This window comes from Manacus vitellinus, unplaced genomic scaffold (genome assembly GCF_001715985.3).
Source record: "Manacus vitellinus isolate BGI_N305 unplaced genomic scaffold, ASM171598v3 scaffold_12_pilon, whole genome shotgun sequence".
Classification (NCBI taxonomy): Eukaryota; Metazoa; Chordata; class Aves; order Passeriformes; family Pipridae; genus Manacus; species Manacus vitellinus.
Window position 1 is genome coordinate 1,309,593 of NW_021938949.1, and position 23,986 is coordinate 1,333,578.

The 23,986-nt window shown below is 41.2% G+C and overlaps 1 protein-coding gene across 1 annotated transcript in view; it reads right to left on the reverse strand.

The window, feature by feature from the left end:
* The window catches only part of LOC103755782 (sodium channel protein type 5 subunit alpha), a 205,952-nt gene that overhangs the window by 123,648 nt on the left and 58,318 nt on the right, over window positions 1-23,986 (reverse strand). The window contains exons 7-8 of the mRNA XM_018089200.2: window positions 23,146-23,376; window positions 8,637-8,700 (exon numbers count right to left, since the gene is read on the reverse strand). Of these exons, the coding sequence (XP_017944689.1) occupies window positions 8,637-8,700; window positions 23,146-23,376 (295 nt within the window). The remainder of the gene's footprint in view (window positions 1-8,636; window positions 8,701-23,145; window positions 23,377-23,986) is intronic.

Genomic DNA, 23,986 nt, shown 5'->3' on the forward strand with positions numbered 1-23,986 from the left:
GTAAAGCAACTGTGCACTGGATTGTAACATCCAAATCCTGAAAACATGGGGAGTGTTGTCCATGTGCTACCAGGAGTCAGCATCAAACGGCTGCTCATGTCAGCTACGACCTCTGTGAGGGGAAGGCTGCACTTCCCGTGGGTTTCAGTTACAAAGGGACACTACAGCTTGCTACACCAAACTGTTCACTAAAGAAGCACTAATGGGAGATAAAGTACATACCACAGACACAGCAAAAAGCAGGAAAAATCAAACCTGTATTTTGATAAGGGCCCCTTAGTGTTCACGCTTAGGTCACAGATTAAGAATGCAGAAATCAAGCTGAAAAACTTACAGCTGATGTCTTTGACACGTGGCTAATTCCAGGGGAATGGACATGGTGGTTGGAAATGGAAACCCCATGATGGGGTTTCAAAGCTCAGCAGGCTTTGAAGGGCAGACAATGCCCGTGGCCTCCATGATGTGCACAGTAGGGTCTTCCTCAAACTGCCTCTTCCTGCTAAAGTCCTCAGGCCACAGAAGAGAGGCTTTAATTTCCCTTAGGCCACAGACTTGATTATTTTTCTCTGCACTTTCCATGTTTTCTCCGTTCCCTTGGCTTTGAGGGAGGAGAGCAGCGGCCAAACAAGGAATGCATACTGTGCAGTGGCTGTGGGGAACAGACAAATATCCTTGGACTGGCATTTGCTTCTGCCTGACAAGATGAAACTACCCACTCTGAAACAGGACAATATTTACAGAAATGAATGTTGTAAGATGAACTGAGAATGTAGGAGAAAGGGGCCAAAAGGCAGCAGCACCCCAGCCAAAGCCATTGTTGTCAGCGGGTGCTTGGTGTGCCTGAAAGTCACAGGCTGCTCTCCTTCCCCTACTCTTTCTTTTGTATTAAAGACTAATCATGGTTAGAGAATCTGACTTACAATTCCCCACTAATTACCATCTAAAAGCCAAAATCTGACTTGCAGCGGTATGGATAGGTTTTGACTAGGCGCCCCCAGCAGCTCTCATTCCAAGTATCTAAGAGGTCAGAGAGAATTTGAAGGGCATTTTTAAAAGCAAGGGAAGGGGTGCCAATTGTCTGGAATGACAGAAGTGCAAGAAAATTCAACTAAGTGCTGAAGGGGAAAAAAAAAAAATGATGACGAAGAAGAGAAGAAAAGCTCAGAATAAAAAGCAACATCAACCAGGAGTTGAAACTGGAAGAGAAAAGGGAAGGAGGTGCCTGTGAGCAGGCTTGCTCACAGGCTCAGAGCACCCACTGACCTGTGCATGTTGCTGATTTGTGTCCAGGAAAAGTTTCAGCCTCCCCCACTGGCTACTTGCTCATGCAGATGGAAAACCAGTGGTTCCAGCCTGCAACATCAACCCCCTCCATGCAGGCACGCAGGCAGGGAGAGGAAGAACTACCTCTGATGCAATGTGGCTTTTTTAGACCTCATGCTGCAGCATGGCAAACAAGCTCTCATTTCTTCTGACTCAATCCAGTGACCAGACACCGGATCTTCTGTGTAACCCATCAAACAAAATGTAGGGCAATAATTTATCATCATAAACATAGTAGTAGATTACTGCTTAATGAAGACTGTAGCCTCTAGTAAGTCTGCTTCTCTCATGTGGCTGATGAGCTTATTACAGCTTTGACTAAGAGGTAATATTACCCCTTCTTAAGAATTGAGTGGATTTGGATTTAATCCCTACTGCGGCTGTTTGTCCAGAGACATGATCTTTCAAATACACCACTGATCCCTAAGAGTGGGGACTGTTACTATTGTCCCTAAACCTGTATAATACCTCAAGTTATGTCTGTGGCCCCTGCAGTACCTTTGAGGTGTCACAATTGCTTTCTGTTTGTTTACATACTCAAGTGAGAGGCTTTCTCACCATGGGCAAACCTTCCTCATTCTGCTTCTGCTGTAACCAACACAGAGTTGGAAAAGTTTGTGTGATTTACATCAGGATCTAGTTAAATTCATTTAAGGTGTGCTGTATAGCCTGAAGGTTTGAAATAAATTCACTAATTGTCACTTGATAATCTGGAGCAAAATTATGTTTTTATCTCTAGTCGTTACACACTAAATTCTTTTCAAAATACCCTTGCCTTGGTGACATTTGAAGAGGACACATTTGGAAATGGTGTTCCCCTTCTCACTCAAGCAACCTTTACAGCCTCTCCCATCTGTCAGCCAGCTGTACCCCAATCAGACTGCATTTCATGAGGGTTGTGAACACCCCAATCCCACTAGGAGCACACCAAAACTCCTAATATCCCGTTTCTTGTGATGGATCCACTCACGCAGCAAGTTAAACACTGGCAGACCTTCCTGATAAAGTTGGCTAGTCCCAAGGTAACTTGCAACCAGACATTTCTCCTGACCTTGCCCATTCTTGTTGCTCCCCAGGAGTGTATACATGCAACTAAGATACCTGAGCACCCTCTTCACCCCACTCCAAAATATCAAACTTCCAAGCCAAGGGGGCTCTTCTCACCCTACTTGCCCAGTATCCAACAACACATGCCTGAATCTGGGGCCTTCTTATATTAAGAAAAGAAGTAATAACAACAACAACAGTAATAATAATACAGATTTAAGTTCAGGTAACTCAGGACTACAAGGCTCCTGATTGCCAGCAGCAGGATAACAATCAACTGGGTGCACTATTCCCTGGTGTAGCTCCCCAGTTTCCAGAGCAGTTGGGGCTGGGTTACTGGATGTTGTTTAACATGTTCTGGTGCATATACCATATTCTTCCAGTCTCTCTGCATGCCAAGGTCTGGGTGAGAGCTGCAGTAGCAGTGGTGGAAGTATTTGGTAGCAATGCTGCTCCTCAGTACATAGCATGCTTCTTCTCTACCCTTGAGGGGTGTGATAAGCCTTTGCAAGGGACTTTAAGTTACTGCATGGAGATGTATAAAGGCAAAGGAATGTCACTACAGCTCAGAGAGGTAAAAGTGCTGCATCACTGTGGGAGCATGCTGGCAGTGAGGTGATGTGGAGAACCTACCACAAAAACACTGCTTTTGGTACTCATGGAGACTAAGAAAACAGGCATCTGATGCAATTTTATGTGCTGGTATTAATTACCTCAGTAAAATGCCACAACACAAAAGAAAACAATCTTTTTTCTGATAATATCTTAGAAAGAGTTAGGACTGACACAAAAACTTTGAGGAGCACTACACCACATGGTCATTCCTTCATCCCTTATATGAGATAAGCTCAGTGACAGAATTTACCAAATCACAGAGAATCTTGCCCCACAGTGTACATCATTTTAATGTATCCTGTTAAGAAAAATCAAGGTCATAGTGAGAATAAAGGTAGCTAAAGTTTCTATAGCAACAGTTACTAGGATGCAGTTGCCAAAGGTGCTTTCTTGTTGTTCCTGAAGTAGCTTTACTGCCTGCTTTTCCTTCCTGTTCACTAGTCTTTTTGGTAATATCAGTACAGACACGATGCAAATGTGCTTTCATTGTCAGTATGATCTTGTAGACTATTCCTGCCCATGAGCTGAATACACAGGACATACTATGTGTAAGGGAAAATAAAATATTAAGCAGTCTGACCTTGAGATCCAAAGGGGACACAACAGATTTAAAACATGTACACTTTTCTGAAAATTCAGCTCCATGTTGTAGTTGCAAGTGAAAAAAAGTGAAAAGAACAAATATAAGTTTCTCTTTTGTATCTGCTTCTTTAGTTTGTACATTGACAGCATCTTGTCTCTTTCTCATAATGGACAAATTTCCTTGCTGTTTCTGTTGCTCAACCGAACCTTCAGGCAGAAGGGGAAATAAAAACAGCAGCCTAAGCACAGCAGAAAAACGTCCCTGCGAAATTACAACAGGATAAAAGTGGAAACGCTTTAGAGCTGAAATGTATCTTCCTTTCTCACAGACACATAATTCCAAGCTGCTGCAGCCCCCACAAGTCTTTACTCTGCAGGGAAGCAGTGGACTCCGCAGTACTGGTTATCTCATCAAAGTGAATGGTTACTAGTCAGGAAGGACGAGTCATAATTGCAAGGGCAACACAACCAGGTTGGTGCAGCCTGACACAGATCAGTTCCCACAGCCCACCCACTGGGGGTCTGGTCTGGTGATGGCAACAGGGTGATGCTTGGTAGAGGAATTGCTGGTACTTTGTCGGATCTGAAGGTGGGACCACCTTCTCTCCTTCTGAGAGCCCTTGGAGGCTCCATCACTTCGCCCATGTCCCATTGCCCTGGGCCAGGCACTGAGTGCCAGGCTTTGTCCTTGCTATAGGCTCCTGAGCACACTCTAAAGCATCACCTTTCCTTTCCCAGGTCTTCCCTTTGGCACTATCACCACGAGTACTCATCTGTGAATACGTGGCAATTCCACACAGTAGGGCAGTGGCAAAAGGCCACTGGAAAAGGCCCATATGCCTGATTAGAGGCAGTGTGTGGTGGTGCCTGCTGTCACCTGCTGTTCTGTAGCCTTTGCAAATCACAGTCTACTTGATGCTAAGACTGGATTTCACTAAGGATAGAGCAGTTTCCACCTTCTGCTCCTGGCTGAGACCTTCCAAATATTTGATCATTGTACCGGCTCTTTACTGGACCTCCCTTGGAGCTAAAACAAGGTATTTAAAATTGGATAAGCTATATACTGGGAATTAAATTGAAAAGCAAATTTACAGAGTTGTAATCCCTTTGAAAATCAGACTATCTGAGCTTTCTCCATTTATTTTAAATGAAGCAAATAAAAGAAGTTGAAATTGCAAAGAGAAACACCTTGGGTATACCCCAGTGCAATCACATCCAAAAGAACAACCAAATTTAACATCAAAACACATCCAGAAACATGAACAATTCTGCAAATACACTACAATTCTTATTTCTTTTTTTGCCAAGAGAGCATTGCTGTTAGCACTGCTTCCAGTGTCTGACCAATCTGTGACACACATCTCAGAGCAGAGGATTTTTCCATTAACATAGTTCTCTGAATGTACTTGTGAAACACCAAGTACATGTCAGCAGCATTCACTTTGAGCCAAACAACACCTTTGATCACAATCATTTGATTTTCTCTTTTCTCCAGACATCACTTCTTATTTCCATTTTACACTGTTCCTTCTAAGTGCAAAGGAAATTCTTGCATTACATCAAGGGGGAAAACGCAGCTGGACAAACAAAATGAAAAGCAACACAAAAGTTCTATTTGATTCAATAAAAAAATATCAAAATTCAGGAATCAAGAAGAGGCATCAAATGGGAAACCCCACAGACAGATTAGCCTTTGTGTACCTGAGAAATATGCCATCTCCCCAACATTCCTACCAGGTCTTTGCAGCATGGTTTTTAAAGTAAAAAAAACTTCTTGAGGTTGTTTGAGCATTTATAAGAATGTAAATAAATCGTTTTTTCTTGCATCTGCCAGATCGAGTACTAGAGACATGTTTTCTGCTGCTGAGTGACATACATCTATTCAAATCCCTTCTGAACCAGAATCAATATTAGCTAGATCCATTACCCCCTCCTTTATTGGCAGCTTGGGTGCTTGTTCAGAAAACAGTCCTTCCTAGTAATGTAATAAAGCCCCCACCTTAGAGATAATTAGGTTGTCTGTGATATAGAATCCACGGATGATCCTTTCCCTGCTGATTTTGGCTTGCTACTCCAGCTCAGGTTGCAGTCTCCATCACTACATGCTCTTACATTAGGCCATCTGAGTCTCATCACCTAATAATTGCCATAGCAGATTCATTTAGGTATTTTTTTTCTTACTCTTCTATAATAACAGCAATCAGCCAAACCTCAGTGTGTCATTAACATGCTTTTAAAAATGCACTAAAATGGCTTTGCCAATTGCCTTGAGATTTAATATCCTGGCCACAATACAGATATCACTCACTCTAACAACAAATCCTTCCAGGAGTGCACACATGACACCGCCCTTCCCCGTGGTTCCTTTGAGTCCTCGGTGCGCCCCAGAGGTTAATGAATTCAAGCTCCAAACTGGGAGCAGAAGCAAGCTCCACAAGTGCTATGAACAGTCAGACATGGCCTTACCAGCTGTCTTTCCTCAGCACACCTTCCTGATGCCTCGATGGGTTCCCAACTTAAGGATCCTCACTTGTCATTAATTTCATTACTAACAAATGAGGGAACCACAAAATGATGCATCTACTTCCTCTCAGCTCCCCTCCCCTGATCCTGTGGTACAACCTGTCCCAGAAGGTCCCACACATGTGCATTTTGTTTTACTGTCAAATGCACTTGGCTTTGATCACTGAAGGGTGAGAGAAAACCAATCCACTCTCTTAGATACATCAGCTTGTAAATGACGGTCTCTCTGTCCTAGCAGGTGGGAATACATGACTTTGAACATCCCCTGGGGCCTTAGGATCATTTTTCTAATTATCTTCATGTCTTTAAACAACAGGAGTGGACGACTAGCTGTAATCCTGTGCAATGTATAGCAGAGGAGACAACATTTTCTAGTCCTGAGCTAAAAAAACCAATATAAGTAGGAATAGTTATTCCCCAGTTTTAGGCATTTAAAACCAAACCTTACCCAGTGATATTAAATACTTAACTAAAACAACAAGAGGCTGAAGAAGAAAGAGCTGAGGCATAAAGGGAAAGTGGGTTTCCCTTAATGTCACAAACACTGACAGTTTTGATGTATTTATCAAAACAAGTACAAGGACACTCTGTGTGTGGGTGGCATTTTCTTCTTATAATTGAGAGCTGCAAGTTCTCCCCTGGATGTTTCAGGCTGTGAATCTCTCATGGGCATAGTGCCTCCATCAGAGGTTTTCTCCAATCATGGCTTTTTGCTGCAATTTATTGACTTCTAAGGAAGGAAATAAGGGTGGTTTTGCTCATACACCTCGCTAGAACCTAACACTTAAATCCATACAGGCTACCAATATATAAATACTCCATGGATATTGGATTGGTATTTAGCTTCCCACCACTTGAACAATTCCAAAGCAGTAGTCTCTAAAGCACGCTTCAGAAATAGCTATAATCTAATCCACCCTTATTCATTGCTCACAACCTTAGCACCTTTCCTGAACCACAGTTCAGGTCATCAGTGAGAACAAGCTATATTTCATGACATGTAAAATTGTATTACTGTGCTGAACAGTTTTTTTCTCAATATTTTTGCCTATTGGTTAGCAAAGGCTGAAGTTCTCCAGCATACACAGATTGTCAAATCCTGGGATTCCCGGGAAACATCCCAATAGTCTTGGAGTCCTGCCTGAGCCTGGATAAATGGAATGTATTACAATCAGCAAAGGACTTAATTAATGGATGCTGACATTGTACCTTTCATGGAACAAACAAAGGGGAAAGCATGGCCGTCTGCCCAAGGAGAGCTACAGTCTGACTTAGGCTGGCAGTACAGATCAGACACACAAGACCTGCAGAGGGAAGGCTGACACTGAGCTTTCCCTTTGTTTTATGTAAATACAGATACAGAGAGTGGCAGCAGAAAGCAAAGTGTCTCTCCCACGGACCCCGAGGCTTTTCTTGCCTTCTTGTCCAAAAGTAAGTTCAGATTTTATCTCTCTTCATCTTCCTGTTGTCTCCCTACACACACATGCCCTTTTTCTCATTAAGTTCTCCCTAAGTTAAACACTGTTTTTTTGCAGTGTTCCACATTTATTTCTACCAACTCAAAACTTAAAACTCAGCTCCCTCCAGAAGCAGATCATCTCATTTCCTCCCCTCACTTGGCCAAGGTCACCCATCCCCTTTGTTCAAGTGCTCTCACATATTTGGTTCAAATGCTCTCAAATATTTGGCTCAAAAGCTCATCCATCCCACCACTCCAAGGTATTTTTTTCCTTTTCCTACGACTGCTAACAGCCTATAAACTTTGCATGGTTTATAATCCCGCCTGACCACACAAGATCCCATCTCTCTCCATCCCATCTTTTCCATCAAGATCATGAGAACCTGTCAGATACAATCACATGCTCTGACAGTGTGCTTAGACCCTGAGGACTGGATGCAGGAGGAACCACTAGCATCTATAGGTGGCAGGGATAGGAATAAAATCCTTTATGCAAAATAAGTTAGTGTACCACAGGATCTCTTCACTGTCTATACAGTAAGAAAAGGAAACACTCATAGTCTACAAACATATCAAATACAAATGTAGATCACAACTCATACCTCAGTACTTTCCCACCTCCAAAGCATGTTATTTTGAGGACTAGCATTTGTTGATTTGTTTATCTTCCTTTGCCAAAAGTCAGGAATTCATCATCAATCTAAATCCCTCCAGCTCTTCTGTTTCCATTTCTGTTCTGTTTCTTTTAAAATACTCTCCACTCAGCAGAAGTGTTACTTAGCTTTTGCTATTTTTTTTTTACCAAGAAGTTTAAATGTATTGAAAGGGAACTGTAATAAGGCCCCTAAAGATTTTAGACCTGAATAAGTGACACACACAAACTTCTCTTCCCTGCCATTCAGAAAATTGTATTACCATGCGCAATATTGTCATTATCCTCTCTCCTATTACGCCTGACACAAAGAAGTTGAAATATCTACTTCATGCTGGTGAGAAGGGGACAGAACAAAAGGAAATGTAGCAAAAATAATAAAAAAAAACCAGCAACAAAACCAAACAGAAGTGAAGATATTTTTAAAGTACTTACCCAGCATCAGAGCTATTGCCGCACAGCAACACATCTTCTGTACCATTTTTTATGAAATAGTTCACTGCAACAGAAATAGAGAAATGGCTTCTGAATAAACACATTCTGGGAATGATAGCATTCAAAAATATCATCCACCAACCAGCATATTCAGTTGGGACAGTAACTGAGAGATGAATGGCATCCTTTTGCTTTGTTTTGCTAATTTTAACTTCTCTTAATTGTACAAACAAATATATTTTTCAAATCTCTTTAAGCACTTGTTGTTTGTATTCCAGATCTGAACAGCTGAATAAGGTGGCAATGTGCTGTGGGCAATGTTTGTAGGAAACCTTATCTAGCCATGTCCCTGGCTGTTCTAACCAAGAACACTGTTACTGAGTTCCATAAATGTAATGAAACTAAGCCATATGTTTGCCTGTAACTTTTAATCTCTGCACTGATGATACATATATTAATTGAAGGTTGTGATAGAAATTCCTGACTCATAGGTTAAAAATGTAACCAGCTATAAGTCAGAATGTAATAATACTAACAAAGCAGCCCACTCCTCCAGTCTGGTGGATTTTGCTCTGCATAGAAAACAGAGTATAAAGTAAAAGAAACAAAAATGCACCCTGCTAAAGATCAAACAAACAAGGAAGTATTCATAAAGACAAATATTTATCAATGTAGTCATCCGTAATGGCAATGAGGAGAGACAGACACTTCTAAAGGGAGACTCAGAGGAGCAAGCTAAATTTAAGTGCTGTGGATCATTCCCTGGTTGACTATCAATAAGGCTTAAGGAAATAACCATCTCCAGGCTAGTGAGAGACTTTGCATACACACTCCCTCTTCTATCCCCAGTCAACCAAGTCTAACACTCAGAGACACAGAACAGGAGGTCAACTTCTTCTCTAAAGGATGAGCAAAACCAGCGTTCCAGCGAGAGTGTGAAGAAAAGGAGATGTTCTAAGGAGCATCTTTAAAACCCGAATGGTGGCATGGAAAAACAGATAAAAGCATTGATCTAAAAACATAATAAATGCAAAACAGAGGCCCGCAGGCGACTGGTGAAGGGTAGATAATCTGGTGTGCTTTGCTGCAGCAGAGAGGACATGATCCTCTCTTGACACAGCACACGATGGTGGCAGCCTTACAAAGTAAGACTTTGTGAGCAGACGGGCCTCTGAAGATGACGCTCGAACAGGTTCTCCATTCTAGGCTAACCCTCTGTTGTGAAATGTTTTAAAAATGAAGAGTGACAGCTTATCCAGGCAGGGTATGCAAAGAATGCTCAATGGCTCAACCACCGAACAGATGTGCTGTGGCTTTCTCAGTAAGCTGCGAGCAGTGGAAAAGCCCTGCTCTGCTGCATGCCAAGAGGGAATTACTGTCCGTGAGCTTGTGGTTACGAGGGCACGTGATGGTGTTCACAAGTTATCAGAGCATATATCCTGCTCAGACGGTATGTTTTTCAACCTTGTGTTACACGTGGGTGTTCTACAGAAGCATCTTGCCTGACAGCAACACCCAGGAATTCAGTATGGTTAAGGATTGGTGATCAATCACCACAGAGGGGGGAAGGATGCCACGTTCTGCATCGCCTTCCACCCTCCAGTTCTGCTGGTCAAAGACTTGCGCTTTTCTTGGGACAGGTGGTATCTTATTTGGGATACACACAGTCAGTGACACAAACACACCAGATCACCTTCTCTTTGAACTAGACGATCTTTAGTGTCCCTTCCAAAACAAACCATCCTATGATTCTATGGTTCAAGGTTTGATCAAAGTTCTGGAGCACAGTGCTGGTTGAAGACTGAACCAACACCTCCTGCTCAGCCAGATCAGAAGATGAGAATAGAGTTTGAGCACAGGATTAAGGAGGACAAGGAGACACTGTGTGCAAACAAAAAATTTGAATTCTCAAGAACAGACAAAATTCTGTTGTCTGCTGTTGACTTTAAACATCTACATTTCTAAAACAAGCAATAAGGCAGGTGCCAAAGAGCCCCAGTAAATGCACACTGAGGAACTGGTGCACAGGTGCTGCTGGGAGGGGGTAACTTCACCAGTGGGTCTGCAATTGTGCAAGGGAGTGTCACAGCCACCATACCAAACCTCAGGCTGAGGAAGAGCTGAGCTCCTGATTCCCTACTGATACATAAAGAGGGTATTACAGTATTATACCCAAGGAGACAAACTGCTGTATTAACAAAAATGTGCACAACAATCACTTTGTCCCTCAGAGCACGTTGGTTTGGATTTCAATCAAGCCTGCTGGGCAATCAGAGGTCTGCAAGAAGCAAACAGTCATCACTCTTGCTTTTAGGAACAAACCACCTTGGTATCATATTAACCCATGGCCTCAGCTTTCCATCAGTTAATTCTAACATGGGCAAATAACAAGAAGCTTCTTTTTCATATAGAGGAGGATTTTCTCTCTGAAACACAGACTGCTCAAACTGATAGACACCACCGGAAAACACAATGACTTTTTCATTGTCTTGGAAAAGTGCAATTAGTTTTTTTTTTGTTTTGTCAGTTTTTTCACTTAAAAATTTCAGCATGTGAGTGGGAAACAAAATAGGAAAACAAATATGGAAAATAAAAGCAAACCCCTCTATTTTAAGTGGGCTTTTGATTTATTTATTTTATCTTCAAGGTAAAATCAAGCCAAAACAATGACATTTATACACGTGTGTGTGCATACATAAACTTTATGCAACGTGCCATTCTTTCCAAAGGAAATACTTTTTTTTTTTTTTTTTACCAGCAGTTTTACTAAAATACAGATGTCACAGTTACAGGGTATACATTGCCTTTTAGGAACTTTTCTACTGGAATTTATAGAGTAAGTCACATTAAAAAAATTATAAATGGTCTGAATAACAAGGTCTCCTGCAAGCCCATGCTCTGCCTCTTACATTTCTCAAAGCACACACCACTGGTCCTAGCTGTAAATGCTAGTCGTGAGGAAATACACAAATTCTCTTGGACTATTCTGGCAATCTCTTCCTTCCAAAGTCACTTCCTCCTCATTTTGGCTGTTTCATTCTACACTTTGTCTGTTTTCTCAATATCTTTCAAGTTTCTGCATTGATCCCTTCCACATCAGTTGATTCTAAGAGAGCAAACATTCACAATGTCTCCACTTGTCAAATTAACAAAAAAAAAAAAAGGGCAAACTTCCTCAAAAAAATAATTTATTCCAATTAAAAGTATGCTCCAGTTTATGGTTTCCACACCTATATCATACAACAGAGCAGAAAGCCATTGGGATTCACAGACTGCAGGGTAGAAACCTTCCTCATTTCTGTGCAAAGGAAAGGAAAATTTTCTAGTTAAGAAAAATAAAAAAGGTTTGAGTCAGCTTAGAAAACACACTTTCTTGCCTCCAGCTTCTGTTCCTCCTTCGAAGGCCCAACCGAAATGTTGTTTTGACTCATCTTACAACAAATTAATTCCAATTAAAAAAAAAAAAACCCAACCCTATATATTATCACACTTGCATAAAGAGCAACATTCAAATATCATTAGTCACTGCCCGGGGAAGAGTCCTCTGGCTGACTTTCTAACAAAAACTTCAGAGAGGTGTCCGTTATCTCAGACTATTTATTGCAGCCGCACGGGTGCTCACTGGTCGGAGACTTTCTCCCTGTGCTACGGCTGGCACAGAGCACGGACCAGCCACCAAACACCCCGACTCCAAATTTAAAAACACAATTCAGAGAGCCCCAGTCGCCATACGTGACACGGAAACAAACCAGATAACACCCCCTCCTCGCCCTTTCGCCCACCGGCGCAAACACACTGTACCTCCTGGTAATACACAGTAATTAAAACGAATCCTTGCTGCACTTGCTGTGTGCACACTGTGTCACACACGGTGAAGCCTCTAATAAACGAAATTGAGTTTGAAGATGAAAAACATGCCTCACAAAAGCGGTGGAACAGGCTGTTTTAAGGGTGTTATTAGGGAAGAATGCCTGGGAACAAATGGCGGTGCCAGTTTAGTTCATTCCTGCTGAAAGGCGTTGCAAATAATTATAATAATCAGTTACCCTCCTCTTGCTCAGGCCATGACAGGGGATCTGGCTGTCTGCTGGCATTTGCTGCTGCTGACCCTTCTGCTGGGTTTCACAGGCTCTTGGGTGCTCTCCTCTCCTTGCTTCCTATCCTTCCCTCCCTCTTCCCATGGGAACTCACTTCTGGCCCAGCTCTCTCCTGCCTCCTTACCCCATAACCATGTGGAAGGACATTTTCAAAACTTCAGTTCAAAAAGGAACAGGAGGAATTACAGTGAAGATAAGTGGGTTGGGTGGGTAGAAGAGAATGGGCAGAGATCAAGGGGACAACGTTATATACGTCATTGGCTACTACATGACTTTATGGTAAGCACAGTTTTGAATTCAGGGCAAGAACAATCTTGCAGGAGATATGGAGGGCTGAGAGGACGTTGTAGAAAACCACTCAACCAGGTGCTGGGAGGAAAGTGGTCTCCTTCAGCTTGAGTGTCTCTGGTGAACTCCTATTAGTGCTTCTCCCCGTGCTTGAGACAAGCCAAAGAAGTAATTTCCCAGCCAGGCTCAGCAGTCACCATAGCACAGAAAACACCTCCAGTTTTGGCAGTACAGCTTTTTCCCTCTTTGGGAAAAAGCCACTAAAACTATCAATCAAGCCCTCTGCTAGATGGCTCCCGTGCACAAGAAAGATGCTCTGAAAGCCTCAAAGATCCACAGTACCTGGTTTGTGCTGCCCACACAGTCTGAGGGAACAAAAAGCACATCAGGAGCATTTGGAGATGTGCACTAGAGGAGAGTGGAGAATTTAGATGCTGTCAAATTGGTTTGGGGACCTTGCCAAGTCCATGAGCATCCCCAGGAAGACGAGATAGGAGACAATGACTAGCAATAAGCACACATGCTGGCTTTTAAACATCTTCAGGTAACCTCCTTCCCTGCCTCTGTGTCTGACCAGTCACACAGACCCGCGCTCTTAGGACTGTAGGGTGCACAGCACATAGCTAAAAGCATATTTAGTACCACTTGTTTAGACATATGCTTCACACTAATAGGTAGGAAAGTGCTGAAGTGTGCTCTCTGGAAGTTTTGTAGAGGGTTTGTGTTTTGCAGAAATTTTTAATATGTTTCACACAAAAGAATTAAAATCAAAAAATGCTACAAGGGTCGAATGCATTTTTGATTACAGACAGATGAGAGAAAAATAGGAAAAAAATACTCCTGCACTTACTGTGATAAAGAAAAAAAACAAATTGGATCAAAAACTGACTGAGAGACAGAAAACATATGTTAAGATGAAAAGTCAGTGTCTCTACAGGCTAACAGAGCCTTCACCTCTTTGTTACATTTTTAAGTATAAGGGAAAGACGGTGACCAGAGAGGTGACATCTACTATACACAGATTTTCCAGGTAAATAAAGTCTGAGAGCAGGAGTGAACGAGGAACACTAGAGGGGCCTATTCCACTTGGGAGGGGGGTGGGAATGGAGATAAGCAAAGTGGGATATTATGTTGTCAGAGAGTGAAGTAAAGGAGAGAAGGAGAAAATCTAACCTATTCATAACCTTGTCAAGTCTTAAATTCTGTGTATAAGTTCAGGTACGAGAGATGGATTTCTTTTTAGGGATTCTTAGTCAACACTTTTATGCAATTTGAAGCTGTGATCAAAGAAAAGTGTAATATTGAGATACAGGAGGACCAGGATGAAGTATTAAACAGGAAACAACTGATAAACAGTTGTTTAAACTGTTGATAAACTGATAAACTGCTTGTTTCAAGCAGTTATCTTCATTATCTTAAGCAATGATCTGGACAAAGGGATTGAGTGCACCTTCAGTTTGCAGATGAACCAAGTTGGGTGGCACTGTGGATCTGCTGGAGGGTAGGAAGGCTCTGCAGAGGGATCTGGACAGGCTGGATCAATGGGTTGAGGCCAATGGTATGAGGTTCAACAAGGCCAAGTGCTGGGTCCTGCCCTTGGGTCACAACCCCACGCACTGCTAGAGGGCAAGGGTGCCTCAAAAGTGCCCAGTGGAAAAGGAGGGGCTGGGGGTGCCAGTTGACAGCAGCTGACCATGAACCAGGTGTGCCCAAGTGGCCAAGAAGGCCAAGGGCATCCTGGCCTGGATCCAAAATAGTGTGTCCAGCAGGACCAGAGCAATGACTGTCTCCCTGTGCACGGCACTGATGAGGCACCTCAAATCCTGTGTTCAGTTTTGGGCCTCCCACTACAAAAAAGATACTGAGGTGCTGGAGTGTGTCCACAGAAGGGCAATGGAGCTGGGTAAGGGTTTGGAGCACAAGACTGATGAGGAGCAGCTGAGGGAGATGGGGGAGCTCAGCTTGGAGAAAACGAGGCTCAGGGAGACTTTATAACCAATGAGGCTGTAGCCAGGTGAGGGTTGGGCTCTTTTCCCAGGTAACAAGTGTCAGTACCAGAAAAAATGGCCTCAAGTTGTGCCACAGGAGGTTTAGATTGAATATTAGGAAATATTTCTTCATGGAAAGGGTTGTCAGGCATTGGAACAGGCTGCCCAGGGTGGTGATGAAGTCACCATGCCTGAAGTGTTTTAAGAGATGTGTAGATATGGCACTTAGGGACATGGTTTAGTGGTGGCCTTGGCAGTGCTGGCTTAATGGTTGGACTTGACAGTCTTAAAGGTCTCTTGCAACCTAAATAACTCTATGATCCAGAACACAGACCACAACATTGCTTTCAATAGTGTAACTGCCAGACTGAAAAGTACTGAGAAGGTAATGAAAATGACTGGGAAAATTTAAGAAGAGCAAAAATTGAAAAAATGGACATCTTTTATCCTAGAAAACAGGTGACTATCCAGTAAAAAATAGTATGTATTCTGGAAAAGGAGAACAGGGAGCTTTGTGTGCTTCCAGTGACAGAACGTGATAACAATGTTTTTTGCCTTGAGAAAACGGAGAGGGGAAAAAAAAAGAGAGGAATTTTCAAAACTAAAGATAAAGGAAATATTTTTCACTACGCTTCCCATTTGAACTGCTGAAATTGCTGCCACAGGCTGCCTCTGTGGCCAAAACATTCAAAGGGGGAGATTTGTTGCTTATGTAGATAAGGTTATCTTGAGTTATAATAGTTAATGTTAACAAAAAAAATAGAAAAATATCTATACTTGGAGCTCTACTAATTTTTTCTGGAGCATATGAGGCTGTTCACTGCCACAGAGAGATGATGCTGTAGGTACACCAAGGCAAGACTGAGCCTGGGAATTCCCACATTTTATCTCCACCTCACTTAGGGGAATTCAGCACCGATGAAAAGTATCAGGGGAAAATATTTTACTTATTCCTTAAAACCAGTGCAATAAGAGAAAGCAGCGATGCAAGCTGTTCTCTGCTGGTGGTCTCACAGTGCACCTGGACTGAGTGTTCAGAGCTGAAGCTCCCTCTTGCCTTTGCAAGGCACATTATTGCTGAACCTGGAGCAAGGAGCAGTCCGTGGACTGGTTCCAATGGGCACACACAAAGCCCTTTCAAATGCACATCACTGTGCAAGTCAAGGGGTATATTAATTTGGTAGTTTATGAAGATTTTGAAGGTACAGGTTCAGTCTGAATCTTCTGTGACAGATCTTTCCTCTAGTAGATCTTTCTGTGAGCAGCACTGAGAGTAAAGAAGTGTACCCAAGGCATAAATACTCCTGTTGTACAAACTGTTCCAATGTAAGAACTAAATCTTTCACGACAAGGCCAAAAAATATCTTACTGAATGGTCAGAAAGAGACTGTATTGGATTCAACATTACCAATTCCCATGTTTTTTCTGATCCTTGCATATCTGTCAGGGCTTTCTCGTTCTATTTAGCTTAAAACATTAAAGTGCACAGGTACAATACCCATGTTAATAACACATCAGAGCATTAAGTTTTGAGCATTTATGAAGCTATTTATCAAAAGATCCACAGCACCCAAACAAAGCCACAATATTTACAGTTAACAGAGGAGTAACGTTAATAGATTCCATGCTGGCAAGCACAGTCTGAAAACCCAGAGAGGTTCTTTGTTTTAATCACTGGTTCATGTACAATCATACATAATAAAACACCTATTCCAGTCCCAACTTGATTTATTGCTTCTCTCCTTCCTCCCACCTCCATAATTACTCATCAAACACTCTCTGTCTTCCATTACCACCTCAGACAACACCTCAAACACTTCAGCTCTCCCCAAACTTGCTGCGTTTATTATCTGACTTGAACGACATTGTTTTCTATACAGTTCTCATACAGATTCAGAGTATCTGTTCCATTTCAGTGGTTCAGAAAGCAAAAATGAAGCAATTCATCAGGCAGAGGTAACAATCAGGCACGTTGCTTAAAGAAGATACATATGTACACACACCCTCATGTATATGCAGAACTACACTTCTATATATTCACAGATATATGCCTCAACAGCCATGCTTGTTCACTTCAACAGTGCATTTCACCCAGGACATCAGAGAGAAGGATGTGGAAAGGCTCTAGGATTACTTCACATTGTTCTGGAACTGCTCCTGATTCTTCAACTCCCAGCAGCCAGACTGGCTCTGGTTGCATTCACACCACTCACAAGATGAGTTGCTTCCCACAGGCCTTTGATCCCTTCTCAAGTGCCCAAGAAGACCAAGATTTGGATGGGTATCACCAAAACTTCACATATTATATACATCTTTTTAAATATAGAGCTTGAAGAAACTATAAGGCTTTCAGGCCTAACTGGAGAAGACAAAAAAGATATTACATTTATCTTGATCTGCACTTTTTCTTTTTAATTAAAGTTGTTTTGTTTTGCTTTTTTCCCCCCCAGACCTTTGTTAACTACACAATTTGACTCCAGAAGAAAAAAAAAATTACTGCCACAAAATGAATACCAGAAACTAGTCTGGAAGAAAAAAAGTAACAACACTGGAATGCCTCTTTTAATCTATAAAATTAGTATCTGATTCCTCTCAGTAAAAGGTTAATAAAGCTTAAACATTTATTTTACTAGTTAATTATTTTTAATGTCAATTGCTTGGATAGGACTATCTAAAGGAAATTACAAAGTTGCTCTTCTTTACCTTAAGAGTCTGATTTTGAGAGAAAACATATGTAAAACACTCTGAAAACAAGACTCAGAGTGCCTTAAGTAGGGTATTTAGTCTAAAGAAAAAGAAAATACTGGAGTTTGAGACTATCATTCCATAAGTGATTTTATAATTTAATTATATTTTTAAGGTTCTTTTCTAAAGTATTTTTTCTTATGCATTCAGCCCTTACATTAAGCCCTGTTCAGCAAAAGTACTCAGATTTCTACTTATTGACTAGTCAATAATCCATTTTCATAATGGAACACATAAATGACATTAAAGATTCTAAAATCATCAGCTACACAAATCAACTACACTCAGTCCATTGGTACATCTCTAAGCCAGTGACATGTCTGACATCACACAGCTTTCAATCCATTCTAACTCACACATTCATAAAGCTTCGCTTCATCAAATACACCTTTAATTTAAACACCACAACTTAAGACAGGGTTACACGATTGTTATTTGGAGAAGCTTTCCTAGAAATCTTTACAAGTATTGAAATTAAGCTTGCAGTTTTTCAGTCAGCTGGTATTTCTAAACTATGAGCTCTCCGAAAGATAATCAACAGCCCCATAGCTTTGACATTGATATATTGATCACATAATAATGGTGTGGATGTAAACTATGATTATTTTCAACCTTTTTATTTTATTTAATTTCTGTATACAATCACTGCTGCATCTAAAACTTCAGATTCCCAGGTTTGTTATTATTGATGTCTAAAAATATTCCTCCTTGGACTTATTGATTGCAATCTCTTACCAAATCTAGAATTTCAGGTAGAAAAATAATTACTTATCAGTAGGCAGTGTTTTCCCAGACAAACAAGCTCTGCCTCCATTCTAACTTTACCATTGGCACTTGACATAAGATTTTTTTAGCCTGATTCTATCTGGTGCTCGGCTGTTTCTCATCCCACAATACACTCATACAGACAAAGAGTAGTCCTATGGAGGAGGCTGTGAGACCTGATGAGCTACTTCTGCCTTAATCTTTCTTTTTTTCCCCTCTGTAGGTTTGCAGTGGTAAGCATTACTCACTGGAGGGAAAGCCAGAATGGAATAATTTTTCTGATAAGCCTTCTTGGAGGTTGTGTAAATTCTGAAGACCTAGAGGTATTTAAATTGGTGGAAAGAATATAAAAATTCTCCTGGTTTTCATGAGAGGGAGGTGCCCATTAAAAGGCATATTTTAGATCTGCATCTCCACTGTGAGTTGAGGAAAGACTAAAAAGGTGTCTCATCTTACCATGACTGCTGTGCCTGGTAATTAAGCTGAGAAACCAGAGGCCCCTGCAGTAACTTGGTTGAAGTTTCTTTTATAGAATTAAGCTTTTTAAGAAAATGCCAAGAAACTTCCCTTAATGACAGTCTGATCAGGAATATTTGCTACCACTTGGTGATTAGTGAAGGTGAACAGAAGAGATCTCTCAGTGTGAATTTTCCCACTGAATCCCCATGCTTAAAGGTACTGTCCCTTGCTTCCTAAGTTACCTGGCACTTCCTCCAGCTGCAGAAGCCATGGAAATGGCAAGAACCAGCAAATTGATGGGTGGATAGGTAGAAATTCCTTATGGGATTTAGAGTATGATTATCTTATGGCAGATGCACAACAAGAGGAGAGAACCTGACAATTTTCAACAACACTAGCAGTCTTTTGATGCAGGACTGACAAGATTTAGGGGAAAAAGATTTTTCTTCTGCCACTGCAAGTCCTGCACCACCACTCCCAGGGCTGGTACACTGCCTTTGCTGGTGGTAGAGGCAGGAATAGGGGTAGCAGAGGGATCGGGCAGCACCTGCACCATCAACCAGGATGGTTGTGGCAACAACACTGGTAGAGCAGGAAACTACCTGTGGGTCTTAAAGATGTAATTAAGGGAAGGAGTTCCTGAAATGTGGGTGGTTATTTCCTCAAGGATCAGCCAAAAATCAAGAGTTACCTCATAATTGTGGTTAAGCTAGTGATGATGCAAACAAAGTTTATGAGCTGATCTTTTTTCCCCACCTATAAAACCGAAACAAGAGGATCAAGAAGACAGATGAGAAAAAATTTTCTGCCTGGAGGCTGAAAGCAACTAAGGAAGGAGTACAGAATTTTGTCCAGATACAAAGTCAGTTTTTAATGAAAAAGCAGATCTATAGCTATGCCAAGCCTTCTACACAACCAAAATGTCTCCCCTACCAAGTGTCCATGGCACATAGTTATCTCAAATTAAAAAGGGCTTTGAGAGACTCAGAACTGAGTTCTTATCTTTCTTTGCACCTCACGACTAAGTATATCAGTTATTTCCTTTACAGCACTAAGCAATTCTTCATTGCATTACCCTTTTAAGGGGTTTCACTCATTTTTGTTTTTTCATGCATGCAAAAAAAAGGTTCAAAGGCACAGGAGGAGGCCAGTGCCATTTCAGAGGCTCCCTGCTGCCCTTTAAAACATTAAAAACTCTTTCAAATAATCCAAAGCAAATTTTTATTCTCCAAGAAGAGCAGAACTGGCATATCATCCTGTTTTAATTCTCTGTTTTGGTGTCCTGATAAACAAAATGAACAATTTTTCCAATTTTACTTTTTGGTGGTTTTCATTCCTTTATTTCTTTACCTTCCTCTTTTTAAAAGGTATTATTACGAATCTCTGTACTTCAGGTTTCTGTTTTCTACGGTGCTCCAAACTAAGTGACTCAGCCACACTGGTTCTGAAATCTCCAAAAAGCTTTTGTAATTGTGCTCCCTTCAAGTGAACTCTGCTATCTCAACATGTTGGCCAATTTTCTTCTCTAGTTCTTCTTCAGAATAAACACTGACACTATTCTGTTTCTTAATATATTCCACTTTTTATCTAATTTGGTCTGCCTACACTTTAATCTAACTGTATGTATTGCTTAATTCCCTGCAGTACTTGAAATTCGGACTGTTATTAAATTTTGGTCAGTACTGGTCTTTTAAACAGTCACTTCATTTCACCATAATACTTAAGCAAAATGAAATACAAAGCACTATCCCATCTAGTCACAAAATGAGCCAGTCCTTCCATTTCTGAATTGCTTTAGTGCAACGGTCAACATTAAATGAAAATCCTACTTAACATGTTCTCCCTAGCCTTATAGCTAAGCCTCCTTCAGCTTTTTGAGGAAGGGTTCATTATTCTTTTTCAGAGATCACTATATTTTTCCTATAAATCTACTTTTCTTCTATGTCTTCAGTGGCCTACTGCAGTGCCTCAACACTTGAACTGTTTAAATAATTTTTGTCCATACAAAGTAAGAGATGACTGTTTGCCATAATGCACTATGTCTTTATTTTCAAATGCTATGAAAACGTTCATTGATATTAATATTACTTCCTAGTAATACCACGTGGTCAGAATTCAATTCAGTTTAATCCATTATCTCACCAAGTTGATTATCTTTGTAATAGTTAAATCTCCTTTAGTGATAACAAGTATATTTTCATGGCCATATTAACCATTGCTGGATTTCCTATACGGATTTCTGGGAATGTTTGCCCTCCTCCCCATATCAGGACCACACAAATAAACTTGCTCATGGTATGCTGGAGCAGCTGTACAATTCCACCCATTTAAAGCAGTGCTGCAGCTGGCCCTGACATTAACTGCATTTTAATAGAGCCTATCCAGTGGTACATTTACCCTACTTCCATTTCCGGAGAGCCAGACTATCTTCACAGCTCCATTTCATCTTTTCACCTTCATTGCAGGGCTTTATGCTTCCAGCCATCACTATGTGATCTCCCAATGCCTCTGTGAGAGAGGGAGAGCAGCACCTCACACAGCTGTCAGCAATCTGTGGGCAGAGGAGCCGTGAAGTGCCTTAATCCACCACAGGTGCACAAATATCTTTACTAGTTCCTCACTCATCTCCAAGCTGGAAGCACAGGGAATGTGGACAGGATAACATGTCAGCAGGCTCCTCACCATTCAGCATGGGTCCAAGAGCTCTTTCCCCTTTCAGCTGATAAAGGGCTCTTATAGAGAGACATCGAGAGGACACATAACCTGATGGTCAGGGTCAGTTCCAAAGACAACCCTCATTCAGCCAGAGCTTTGTGACTTGCCCTTTCTTAATGCTGCTAATGTCAACCACATCATGTCTTAACGACACCACTGTTGAGCTTTCTATTCCTTGAATGAAACTTTCCTAACACCACTGCTTCCAGGGCTGCTCAGACTGCAGGCAGAGGAATCCAGCAGAAAGGCCAGAAGTCACCAGTGGGGAATGGTGGAACTGTCCCTGGCCTAATCCCTGGTTCAACAGAACCCTGGGCCACGCCAGGCAGTTTCCAGGAGTCAGGTGTGGGGTTTTAATAGTGCAGATGGTTGGAGAAACAGGACTGTCTGGTCCACACAGTCAGAGCAGAGGTACCCCATGGTACAATGTCACTGCCTCCCAACATAAATTCCAGTAAAGGAGTTGACTAAGTGGTTTGTTTTTCTCCTCAAAATAAATAAAATACCAAAGGTCACTGGTCCTAAGTTCCCACTAATGCACATCAATCTGGCTGCTTCCTGCCCCCAAGAGCATAATCAAATTTTTTTAGATGTGAGGCCATGTCCGTTGCAAATGATGGAGGTCCTCCAGTGACTCAGGGGGTTTGGGAGTAGCAACACTTGAGCTACTTGTTTACATTCTGAAGTTCACTTACATCAAATATTTTTGGGTTTTTTTAATGTTAATAAATAAGCTCAGTGAGCCTATGTCATTGTAATGAAAAAGTTCAGCAGACTGTAAAGTGTTAAAAAATTTCTTTAGACTAGAAACAAACCTTTTGATAATAAACATCAGAGCATGAGATGCTGCAGGATGGCCTAACCCAGATAATTATTTAGGGCTCTAACAACGTAAGATTTTCTTAAAAAAATTCTCTTGGTATTTTTCAGATTAGTAAAGACTGAATTTCTCTGCTTTACGTTCTGATTTTTTAAGACCCTTAATTCAAATTTTGAAATTTTTCTACGAAATGCAAGAACTATGAATTGTCTTCAAGAAACAGTGTGCAAACCAGACCCACACACACAGAGCTGAAATTTTCAAGTGACTGCTCAGTTCCAGGAAATGGAGTTTTAAGAAATATATAACAAGACAACCTAAAACTGTGACAATCCTCAACAATGCAATAAGGACCTCATTCTGTATCACAGGAAAGCACCAGAAACACTTTCATCATGAACTGTGAAGGCACCATAGAGACAGAAAAAGTTTCCTAGGTCTTTCAAAACCACATTGACACCATGAAGAGCCAGTGGTCACATAATGCTGCATTTGCTGATTCGCTTACAGATCTTGGTCAACATTACCTAAAAAAAAACCCAACCAAAATCAAATAAAAAAAAAATCCCCCCCCCCCAAAAAAAAAGCCTAAACAACCAAAAGTCAGATTAACAGGACAAAGAAGAGCTTACCTGGATCACTAAGAAATTCCTCCGAGGTGTTCCACATCCTACCATCCAAATACAACGAGCCATTGGTGAAGTTAAACATGGTGTAATCCCTGACACACTTGTGTCTCAAGTTGCCCATGAAGAGCTGGAGGCCTATGAGGGCAAAGACACTCAAGCAGAAAACGGTCAGGATCATCACATCAGCAAGTTTCTTAACAGACTGGATAAGTGCCCCTACAATGGTCTTCAGCCCTAGGGAGATAAAAGCCGAGAGTTTACAGACTGAGAGACTGAAACGTGTCTGCAGACAGCTACTTTTCACGATGAAAATCTCCATGGAAGGGGAAGTTGGAAGTGTTTCTACCACATGTTCGCAACTGTGCGGCAGAAACGAGAGACAAGTGATCACCATGAACGTTTAGTTTGGCCTGCTTTTGTCTGGACAAAAGTCCTGGCATTGCACAAACACCAGTGTAAAAATGGAGGGAAAGAACTGGACGGAGGGACAGTGAGGTACAAAAATATTCATGGATAAAGAAAATGTGGAATGCGTTTTATATTTTCATGGATCTACAGTAAAGGCTGTAAAGCCCAAATCCCATCGAATTTTGAGAAGGAGAATTAATTTTTAAATCACTCAGGTGATTCAGATAACTTTATCCCTCACATAAACAGATGAAGAGGTATGGAAATGCTGTTTATTCCCTGATTATTTTGCATATTTTAGTGCCAAATCCAACATGTTGTATTATATATATATATGAATAATTCCTCTGCCTTCAATTCATTTGCTTAAGACAACAAGAATTTGGGATTAAAAAAAGCCAAATAATATGGGCAATCAAATAAATCCAGTGGAAAT